This window comes from Mchenga conophoros, linkage group LG2 (assembly GCF_057382185.1).
Source record: "Mchenga conophoros isolate Kocher_MC1m ecotype Shallow Benthic linkage group LG2, M_conophoros_male_GT1.1, whole genome shotgun sequence".
Lineage (NCBI taxonomy): Eukaryota > Metazoa > Chordata > Actinopteri > Cichliformes > Cichlidae > Mchenga > Mchenga conophoros.
In genome coordinates, this window is record NC_140527.1 from 3,965,583 (window position 1) to 3,977,811 (window position 12,229).

The following is a 12,229-nucleotide window of genomic DNA, read 5'->3' on the forward strand; positions in this document are numbered from 1 at the left end:
CTGTCGATTCTTTCTAGTCAAGTAGGTTACTGCCCTGTTTTTACTTTTGCGGTGTCAACTAACCGGTGAAAATGTTATTCTTAAGTCTAAACTGATATTAGATGAGAAACGACAGATGTTGCAGTAAAAACCTTTGGTGAAAAAGCGGCTGGCTATTTCAGAAGCCCAGTGTACTGAGAATGTATTTCTGATGTAAAAATGAAAAATCACATATCAAAACACTTGCCAGCGTATCAGTCCAATCTAGGTGCAGCAATTTCCAGCAACTTTCGCCAGCTATTCCTCTGGGATCTTAAGGCATTCCCAGGGCTGAAGGGACATATAATCCCTCCTGTATAATCTGCATCGGCCCTGCTGTCTCCTCCATCTGAACATGCATGGAATATCTCACTAGTAAGGCATCTAAGCAGTCTATTGTCAATTCATTTATGTCAGCATATTAATTATTGATTCAACTGATAGCAGCAGCTCTATTTAAGACACCAAAATGATGTAAAACAACATATATGAACTTACAGAGTCTTGATAGAGCGCAGAGGGGTGAACAGTCCTTTACTGATGGTTTGCAGCTTGTTGTCATATAATGACAGGAGATTGAGGTTCTGTAGGTCTTGAAAGGTGTTGACTCTCAAACAGTTAATTTTGTTGGCATTGAGCAATCTGAAATGCAAAGAAGAGCCATTAACATTTGCTATTCATCTGCCTCTGTTTTGTTTATTTGGCTGTATTATCTGTGCTCAAGACAAACAAAAGATAAACGCACACATCGATAATGAGAATTCATTTTTCTCAGATGCATCTCAAATGCAAAACCACTATTTTCCTCTCCTGTCATCTACTCACTATTTCATCCTCTGTCCCTTACCAAACTCACCCCTCCCTTCCCTACATACTCATGATTATACTTTTTCTCGATGTGACACATAAATTTGAAAATTGCAGTTTTATACTTTCTCTTCTGGAGCAGGAGGGGAATATCCACCGTTGGGTGTGTGAGTGTAATACCTTGTTTTGATGGGAGAGACAGATGGTGAAAGGAGGGAAAGGCAGGAGGAAGAATGGATACAGGGTGGTGGAAATAATGGAGTGAGACAGTGAAGGGACAGGTGAAAATTTAATTTGGACTGACACAGATATATATATTTAAGCGAACGTGGCTGACAAGCAAAATGGAGGAGAGAGGCAATGGGAAATGAGAAATGTGATAGAAGGATTAAGTAAATGACAGAAAAGTTTTCACCTCTACCTTCTCTTCATCTTGCTGTCTTTTCATATCTACACGTCATTAGCTGATATTTCCAAGTTGTCAGCTTTTCCCTGTATTTCCACCTTTCCTCTTTTCTTGCTTCGGGTCTGTCTCAGTCTCCACTTTTCCTCTTCTTTCACCCTCCCCACCTCTTGTCTTTTGTTACATTCTTTTTTCTCTGTCACACACTAAACAGTCTACTTTTTCCCTTTCTTTCCCTGACAGGTAACTAACTTGGTGCTTGGTAAGGCAGTTCATTCTCAAACCACTCTAACGAGTGCCTGTACTGGCACATCTAATTTATGCATATACACACACACATACACACTCGCAGGTGATACATGCACACGTGCTGCTCTGCGACATATCCACGCCTCATTAGGCGGCTCACAGGGGGAACTAATTACTTGAAACCGCACCAGTAAAACAAAGCAGCCCAGAGATTATAAACAGACCAGTAGCTATATAAAGCAATAAACACATCTTTGCAGTCATAGGTTAACATGATGCTCTATTCTATTCAAGAGTGAAAGCTGAATGTAATTTATAATTATTACACTATGTGAGTGAATCTTGACAAACTGACTGCCTTCAGAGACATGAGAGGTTTTTGTGTCAGTGGTGAAATATTAAAAGGCATTTCTTCCATTCACCTGCTGAGTGAGTGCTAGAATGTTTCAATACGTGAGTATTAGCTAATCATTCAGTTTGTTATACACATGCACAACAATGGGACTGAATCATCCTGTAAATGGACAATGCATACATGCATGAAGAAATATAAGGAAATGCTCTTTCCAATTTGAGTTGTTCATTGATAACAGTGTCACATACTGGTTGACACAAAAAGCACAAATTTGATCTCCCAGTAGTTATTTCTGCTCTTCTAATATTTCCTGCATGTATACATTTGTTCATATCTGTCTTCTTTCCAATGTCTACGTCAGTTTCACTCCTCATCCAGCCATCCATTAATTTATCTATCCATCCACATCTGCCCACCCCCTTTCCCTCTCTCTTTCTCTCTTACTATGCACCATGCATCCAAATGATCCACCTAAGCCTGTAAAAGGTGTTTGTGGGTTAGGCTCACTCGTCCTCATTCTCTTTGCTTCGCTTCACTTTACGATGGAAAAGCCCAGAACATTAGCTGTTTCTGCAGTGGACTGCGGCATTTCCGAGGACCATATGCCACATACAGTACTTATGTAGCTGTTATAGAATTTTTTACTGCATGTTGAACCAGCAGCTGCAGTTTGAATCTGTGCCCATGAGGAATTATTCAGAATTAATAGTTTCCCCCCTACAATACGTAAGATAACAAGAACTGTGGGAGATTGATTGATTGATTGAATCTTTATTTTGAACATGTTGAAAAAGTATAAAAAAAAAAAAAAATAGAATTAAAAGAGACAAATGAACAAAGCAAACAAAAGGAAAACGAGCAACCACAACTCCAAATAACGTCCATGTTCAAAAAGGAGCAGGAAGAAGCATAAGCTTATTTAATCCCACCCCTTTTCCACTATCTAGTATCAATAGACTACAGAAATACCTCCTTGTAATTACATTATATGTTATGTGTAATTTTTTTTTTTTTTTTTTAATATATACACATATATGTTTCTATCTATCCATACCTACGTATATACACACATACGCACATATACACATTTTCAATAACCCCATTAACACCTGAAGGATACACAACCTACAATTTTATATATATTTAATATATATATATATATATACATATATATATATATATATATATATATATATATATATACATACATATACACATACACATATATATATAAACATACATACATACATACATATACATACATATACACATACATATATACCCATACCAACAAACCCGTGCATGCGCACACACAGGAAAATATTAGACAAGAACACCCTATCAAATCTCTACCTTTTCCCTGTACCCTGTAAAAACCATATCCTTAAACCGCTTTTTAAACTGCGCCATGCTTGGACATTGCTTCATATCTTTACTTAGTCTGTTCCACAGCTTCACTCCACACACAGAGATGCAAAAACTTTTTAATGTTGTACGGATACGAGGATGTTTTAAATTTAATTCCCCCCTCAAATTGTATCCCCGTTCCCTTTTAGAAAACATTTTTAGAATATTGTCAGGAAGCAGGTTATTTATTGCTTTATATATAATTTGTGCTGTGAGAAAATGAACCAGATCTGTGAATTTTAGAATTTTTGATTTTAAGAATAGTGGATTTGTATGATCTCTGTAACCAGTTTTATGGATTATCCTTATGGCCCTTTTTTGTAATATAAAGATTGATGATAGCGAACATTTGTAAGTATTGCCCCAAACCTCTGCACAGTAATTCAAATACGGTGCAATCAGGGAACAATAGAGAATGTGGAGTGATTTGTGGTCCAGAATGTGTTTTACTTTACTCAAGATTGAGACACTTCTTGAAATTTTGTTATGTATATGATTTATATGAGACTTCCAGTTTAATTTATCATCTATAATCACACCAAGAAACTTATGTTCAAGTACTCTTTCAATTTCCACACCATCTACATGAATCTGCACTTGTGCATTTCTAAGGGAATTCCCAAATAAGATAATTTTAGTTTTACTTAGATTTAGCGATAGTTTGTTCCTGTTAAACCATTTTTAAATTTTGCACATTTCTGAAGTAATTGTATCCAGCAGCTCCTTTAGATTCCCCCCAGAACAAAAAATATTTGTGTCATCTGCAAATAATACTAATTTTAATATATCAGATGCCTTACAAATATCATTTATATAAATAATAAATAATTTTGGACCCAGTACAGAGCCTTGTGGAACACCACAAGCAATGTCCAAGCATGATGAGGAATGGACACCCAGCTTCACAAATTTTTTCCGGTCACTTAAATAATTTTTCACCCATTGCAGTACAACCCCCCTAATCCCATACCGTTCCAGTTTATTAATTAATATGTCATGATTGATTGTGTCGAATGCTTTCTTGAGATCCAGAAATACTCCAGCTGCATACTGTTTCTGATCTATAGCATTCGTAATCTCCTCAATTGATTCGATTAATGCCAGAGATGTTGATCTTTGAGATTACAGTTCGTATTGCAGCACACCAATTTATTTGTTTCATACTTAGCATTTTATACTGACATACACAGATAAATGACAGTTCAAAGGTTAATCGTGGAAGACAACATTCCATAGTAGCTGTTACTGCACAATAGTGAATAACATCGACCCATACCATTGGCCTTAGCTGTGATAATTGTCCAGAGGTGGATATGGACTGCTGATGCCAAATTAGTAAATCACCATAACCAGGGAAAATTAAGTACACTTCATATAAATGTAGTAATTTCTGCCTATTATGCTCCACTGAAACCAATTAATGCCAATTGGAATTGCAAAAAAAAATAAATAAATGCAGTTCCACAGATGGCCACTTCAGAAGTATGTCAACCTGAAGTGACAAACTCTGGGACCAAAACACAGCAGTTCTCCTAAAGGCCACCTGATGCTGGCGTCAAGAGCACCAATACCTGCAGACTGCTGTGGTTTTATAATGCATCCTGGAGGTGTTCCAATAATGCTTACAGTTAGAAGCATTGCCTCTTTAATTGTCAGGTGTGCTAAACTCGCTGTAGCAAACTACTGCTGTATTCTAGGCCTGATAATTCAAATCACTGAACTGGACCCCTCATTCATGTTGGTGCATTTTGGAGTATTTTTAATTGAGTTGTCTTTTAAATTGACTGGCTGCACAGGGCTATAATGGACCTCCTTATTTATTTTTTTATAGTTTATTTGACCAAATATTGTCATGTTTGGCTTCAAACAATAAAAAAAGAAAAGTAAAATCAGACATTTTACATGTTTACTGGTTGATATTTAGTAAAAGAAACTGAAGCTGTTTGAACATTTGGCTCAAACTGTATACAATGTTTCCTCAGTAGTTCATTCTTTATTGGGGTGTTATTATGATTTCGTATTTTTATTATTTTATATACTGCCCAGTGTATTTTTTGGATACCACACACATGCATCCAGCCACACACAGAACAACAGACCAGACAGACGATACTTACAGTAGCTGCAGGGAAACCAGTCCATCAAATATTCCCTTGGGCAGTTCGGTGATCTTATTGCCATATAGTACCCTGAAATGGACAAATTACATGACTTTAAAGCCTTGAGACTTATGTGATGTGAAGTCCGACGTGTGGCCTAATAAAATATTTTTATTGGTCCTCCAGAGTTTCCCTGCTGATTCTCTTATTTTGAGAACATTCTGGGAGTTTTGGTGATGCTACTGAAAGAAGATATCCTGTACACATTTCTGAGACACATCACCCTAAGTCCAATTTTTAAATAGCTTACTGTGTTAATGTTGTTGATCAATGGAGAGCTATAGATTTTTGGTCTTTGTTTAAGTTAAGAATTGAAAAATTGTTTCAGCCAGTAACAGAAAAGAACACTTAGTCTACCTGAAAACATCTAAATAATAAAATCTGCAGATACACTCGATTCGCCAACTACTTGAAATGACACTGTAAACTAAAATACCCTCATTGTTATTATTGTATTTCTTAGCCTGACCCATCTTCCATTAAATTACAACTATTCAGCTCTCCAAAAGGCAAGAAAGACGCTCAGTGCATCTCCTAGGAATGAAAAAGTCATCATGTTCACTCAACTGGAAAAACTATTTTAGTTGGAAGAACTGAAATTGTGTTGCAATCAAAGACAAAAAGCTGTCTGTTTCCAGTGGAAACCATTTTTTTAAACTTCTGTCAGATGAAAACATGGACATCACAGTCACGTTGAAACTAAGGCTTTTCTCACTATGCATACTGCTTTTTACAATTGATCTCATTTATTAGTCAAAGACCGAAATTAGGTTTGAGATGTGCTTCCAGTTGCAGTTGCATAATTTAAGTCACTGGAACAGTTGTATGTGTTGTAACCTTGTGCTTGAGCAGGACTCCAGTGCAGAGGTTTAGCCTCCCAGTGACATTCCTGCGTATGTGTGTGTAAGTGCGTGTGCTTGTTTGTGCATATACATGTTCAGTCGTAACACCCAGTAGGGTTCACCTTGTCTGCCCCTTCTTGTCTGTCTCATTTTCATGCTCCAGATTGATTCAAATTAAACTGTCCTTCATGTTCTTATCACTTTCACCCTCAGAGACAGACACACACAGACATAGTGAGTGATCACAGACATGCACAATTGCATACACAACAACATATTCACAGATGCACGTACAGAACATACACACATTCGGCTGCACTGTGTTCCCCTTGTCAGCATCAACTGTGACAACATTTTTATTTGCTTAATGTCTGGAAATGCAATTACTTTTCTGTCTGGATGTGTGTTTGTGTACATGTCTGTGTCCGTTTACATGCACATGTGTCATACTTACAATGAGGTGAGTGAGCGAAGGCCACTGAAAGCATCGGCAGCAATGTCAGAAATCTGGTTCTTACTCAAGTCACTGGGGAGAAAGAGTGGGAGAGTGTGTGTGTGTGTGTGTGAGATTACTCTAATACACAGCAATGGGGTTCATTTTTGTGCGAATGTCCTAGAACTGTATGAAAAATGATTATGCGAGAGTACATCAGCAGAGGTCATGGCACGGGGACAAGAGTAAGAAAGAGGGGACTGAATATATAAGTAAATGAGGGCAAGCGAGAAAATGGAAGCAGTGACATGTTAAGTGCAGTTCATGTCAGTCAGTTTTGACTGTTGTAAGATATATTGTTAAACACTGCTGCTGAGGAGAGGTGAATAACCTTGTAACCTTGCACGTGTTTAGCATTTTCGGGCATCTGCATGATAACAACTTTTCCACTATTAATCTTTATATCTGTATGACTGTGTACATAGTATATTAGTTATTAGTTATATTAGTTTCTGTCATAATTTGGTAAGATGATGGTTGAGGAAAAACCTCAATCATAGGTCCTTATAGTGAGGTATAATGATTCTGGTATTTCTTAATCTTACTTGAAAATCTAGTAGTGGGCTTTTTAAAGCTTTTTAAAGCCTTTGTGTACATATGCAATTTTTCAGTGGTTAATTGGCCTTTTTTATATCTATTTACAACACTTATACCATTCAGTCATGGCATAATAACACTAAGATTAGCAATCATAAAAAATATCTTAGAAAGTAGACATTTGTTTAGAATGTAGTTTGCCTAAAACTTGTTTAATATATTGAACATTATTATTTAATACTTGTGTGTATTTGCATGTGTTTAGATGTATGCAGGTCGTTCCAGACAGACTCACATCCTCTTGAGTTTCTTGTAGGCAGAAAAGGCTCCAGCAGGGACACTTTTAATCAAGTTCTGCTCCAGACGACTGTAGAGAGAGAGAGGAACAGAGACAGGAATAAAAATAGAGAAATGGAGAAGATATTTAAACTTTTTAATTACTGAAAAGATCATTTACGTCAACATAAAAAGAAACATTAAATTATGAATTTCCAATACATATATATCAACTGGACACAGTAAGCTCGTTTTTTCTACTTCCAAGGTTATAATAAAGTCCTGTTTAGCCGCCACCAAAGCCAAACGCAAGTGCACAAAAAGTTCAAAAGGTGGCTGTTCCAATCAACATCTACAAAATATTTCTGCAGGTGAGTCAGTGCTTTATAGCAGATGCGGGCCAAGGTCGCTCAGTGTGAAATGTTGTCTTGAGTTTTGCAGCTCAGCAGTAATGTGTTTACATAGAGTCATTCTGATGTGAGTGTAGAAGAAGAAAAAGGCTCTGATGAAAATCTGGACTACTGACAACAAAACTTGTACTTCTAATGAAATTAAGGCCAAAGGGGCAGTATGTAATGAGATATGATGAATGGGAACTGAAACATTAAAATGAATGTTAATAGGTTTTTCTACAAACTGTCCATGAACAGTTTTAAAGCAGTTACATGTACAGAATAATCTTTTCAAAAATAGTTTAAATTTGAATCTCCAATAGATTCCTCGATCATTCTCCTCAGACTGAAAATTTCTCAGCTTTTTCAAAAGGACCAAAGGGAACTCCATCATTTTTTCTGGAAGGCTGCAGACCTATTAGATCATACTGGTAGTAATACTCTATTATCACATAGGGAGCCATCAAAACTAGGCACACAGCCGACATTTGGGAAAATTTACTACAGTTTAGCTTCTGCTCTCCTGATGGTCAAGGAAACCCATTCAACTGTTCATGTATTCTTCATGTCTCCATGGTGTTGTGATGACAAGGAGGGAAAAATGAACACACAAAAAAAATTAATTACTGTTTTATTAAAATGAGTATTTAATAAAAAGTCACAGGAGTAAGATAGAAAATGAGTCAAAAAATTGTGGACAAAAGAGAGAAGACAAAAGGCGAAAGGGAAAATCATAGGAGAGGAGTGGGAAAGGAGGGCAATAAAAAGGAAATCAGAGGAGTGGAAAAGTGGAGACAACAGGGGAGAGGAGAGGGAAAATCAGGAGAAAAGAGGAGGATGCAGCGAGGTCCCAAGGCCATCCACAGGGTCAGCTGTCAGGATGATAAATGGAAACTAATCCACCCTTCTTCTTCTTCTTTTCATCCTTCTCTTCAGCCTCCCACCCAGTCATCCTCCTTACTTTAACTCACCATCCCACTCTTTCTTCCCTGATGGCAATTGTATCTGTGCATCATGTTTAAAATCACTGTTTTGAGCCACTGTAGTCAATTCAGAGTTCTAAATAACAAATTATAGTATGGACTCAAAGACTCATTTTATGTGGATAAACTTTATCTTAGTGTGCCAATTTGTGACCGCTGTGTTTTATGAAAACGGACGTTGTCCTGACTTTGAATGCAGCGCAGGTCTTACACTACAGATGCCTGTTTCTTGGCTTGTGTTGCCCTTTAGATTTCATCACTTCACTCCCTGGCAGCCAACAGCACTTTATTTCAACTCAGGGGTCAAAATAAATCAATGTATGGATACTGACAAAGACAATCTGCACACACAACAAGTTACAAATTACACGTAGGGGTAGCTAAACAAGCCTTAGACAAAGACACTTAGAGGCTCAATATCAAAGGATGTATTAAAAAAAGAGACATTTTAAAAAGCTATATAAAAAAATCTATAAGGTTAGGAGGCAATTAAACAACAACAGGAACAGGAGATGAGTTTGGCAGGTTAGCCAGTGTGTTAACAATGGGCTGATTGTGCACGTATACAGAGATGTAGAAAAGAGCACAGACATTAACGTCTGTTGGAGTCAGATATTTGTTGAGGCAAACATGACAATAAAAATTATATTGGTTTTATATTTAACTTGAAAAGTTATGTTAAGATATTTAAAGTGTAGAGTTATACAATGACTCTAAAAGGATCCAGACATGTAGCAGTGATCCTTGGCACTGCCATTCAGAAGGATGACTTTGTCTCCATTAAAGGAATGACAATACATCATCCTATTATACTCTATTGTTTCGTGCTGCAGCAGCAACATTCATTATCACAGATCCAATGCTAATGCTGTGCATGTGTGTGTGTGCGTGTATGTCTGTCTGTGTGTGCATGCCCTGGAGATTTTATAAGGTGTTGTTGTACTTATGGCTCAATCCAAAAACATACCTGTATGTGTGTTTTTTGTTTTGTTTTTTTCAAAGTACAGACTTTATTTGTGCAAACAAAACTACTGTGTCTGCATATGTGTGGGTTGGTGTGTGCGTGACTTTGTGAGAATCTATTACTTATGCTGGGGAGGTATAACGGTATTGGTGTGCAGTTGCGGGCAAGAATTGCTCCTTTACTCACAGAGCAATCAACCAGCTGTCCTCTGTGCAAACAAACAGGGTACAGCGATCAATACGGATATCAAACACGTCCCCCTGTGGCGCGTGTGTGTGTTTAAATCGGTGTGTAAAAGAAAGGAAGAGCATGAGAGAAAGACGAGGAAAAGTGTGGAGCTTAGGTGTAGTCTAAAACAAACTATCACAGCAAAACTCACAATGTGCCACAGCTGGGGATAGATTGGAGGCCTAATTTATCGTTTTATATCTTATAATGCTCAAAAGAGTTGGTGTAAACTTTTACACGTACGTAAACATGACCAAATCACTGGTATGTGGCTAGAATGCAATTTCCAAAACACCCAGTAAAAGTGTAGAAATATTGAGACATATACATACATGTCCAGGAAACGCACGTTATCCCCATCTGCAATAGAATGAACCCACGATACAAGACACATATACATATGAATTTGCAGAATTAGCAAGTAAAGCAGTCTTACATCTCCACAATGCCTTCAGGGAGGTTTACTGGAATTTCAGTAAGGCCTTTACGACGACAGTCCACTATGTTGTTGTTACAGCTGCAGCTGGGTGGGCAAACGGTTACCTGAGGAGCACAAGTCCTGGACTCGGTCTGGGCTGGACCTGTAGAAAGCAATATACAGATATGAGATTGGTTTCTTTATTTTTTGTTTTTTTGATTTGCAATTACAATCAGCCAAATATGAGGATGAAAAAAAGCTGATGCTGTTGTTTGGTTTCTAAAGAAACTGCACTACATTCTTCACAAGATGCTATCTTTTGAGATGAAACGGGATTATTCGCTAAACATTACCTGGCCAAGATATGCCTACCTAATATCGCTAGAGTAAGCAGGAATACAGGATAGACATACAGAGAAGAGAAAGGGAAAGCAGGTAAATGGTGAAAAGTGGAAAGATGGGATAAAAATAGTGAACAAATAAAAAAAGAGAAAGAGCGGTCTCTTATTGACAGTAAGTGAGGAGAATGGAGAAAAGTGCAATGAGAGGTGCTTTTCTGTGTAGCTTGTAGGCAGAAAAAAATGAGACTTAAGGCTAATAAAGAGAGCGCAGCCTGGCAGTCTATTAGCGCAGAAAGCTGAATCAGAAGCCTGTAAACATTGCCTGTGCTATCTGCAGCTGATAACACTACTGCTCTTACTGTGGCTTTTTAGCTGATTACACGCTCTACATGCTGTAATTCTGTCAGTGTAATAAACTCAATGCTGAGCTGTCTGGAGACGATAACAACCCTGCGTATAATACCGCCTTTAGTTTTACTATATTCTCTATATTGTATACCTCAACAGCACAGAGTCAGCTGCCAACAGCTCTACAGTGAACACTGGCTCATTTCTAAATTATGTACTACCCATGCATCACTCTTCCTCAAAAATTCAGGTTAACTTCATGAGATGAATGCTATATTTATGCATCAGTATGATGTAACTGCAGCCGAGCAAAGAGAAGGACCCAAAAGTGTTTTATTTCAGTGTCAATGAAAATAGACTAACCACCATTAAAAATAGTGATATCAGAGTGTAAAGATCTGTCGCTGAAGCACTGTGTGTAAATTTGTTGTTGTCAACTCACCATTGCAGACAAAATCTTTCTTCTGCACATCTGGGACGTTGAGGCCCCTCATGTGGGCAGGGGCCATGCACTGGGTGAAGGGAGCCAAGCCCCGCCTGGCTCTGAGCCAATCAGAGAGCCAGGACAACTGACAGTCACAGTGGAGGTTGTTGGAGTGCAGACGGCTGAAGTGAGATGGAGGAAAGAAAGGATGATAGATTTTTGTGTTTAAATACGATTATTATCCAATCCAAAATAATATTTGTGACTGGAAAAGAAATTCTTAACAACTCTGGGTACAACAGGTCAGAAGAACACATCACTAAGAGCGTTTGAGTCTGCATTCGAATAGAACAGACTGAATTTTTTGTTTTTACACATCTTTGCCAAGGATCTTAAGGCTACTTTTTAGCTGAAACATGACAACACATACTCTCAGAGTCCTTTAGTCAACCCTCATTTCTCCAAGGTCTGTGAGAATATGACTCCCTCTAGAGTGATGGAACACAACACTAAATCACAATTTCTTTAGAAACAAAAAAAATCCCTAAAACACAAAATAAGGAATTACAAAAGAAAGACAGAGAC

At 37.7% G+C, this 12,229-nt stretch overlaps 1 protein-coding gene across 2 annotated transcripts in view; it reads right to left on the reverse strand.

Moving 5' to 3' along the window:
- slit3 (slit homolog 3 (Drosophila)) overlaps window positions 1-12,229 on the reverse strand; it is a 247,638-nt gene that overhangs the window by 61,135 nt on the left and 174,274 nt on the right. For both annotated transcript variants that reach the window (XM_085283729.1, XM_085283739.1), the window contains 6 exons: window positions 11,663-11,826; window positions 10,550-10,694; window positions 7,566-7,637; window positions 6,695-6,766; window positions 5,357-5,428; window positions 517-660 (listed from right to left, as the gene is read on the reverse strand). In XM_085283729.1, the coding sequence (XP_085139855.1) occupies window positions 517-660; window positions 5,357-5,428; window positions 6,695-6,766; window positions 7,566-7,637; window positions 10,550-10,694; window positions 11,663-11,826 (669 nt within the window). The remainder of the gene's footprint in view (window positions 1-516; window positions 661-5,356; window positions 5,429-6,694; window positions 6,767-7,565; window positions 7,638-10,549; window positions 10,695-11,662; window positions 11,827-12,229) is intronic.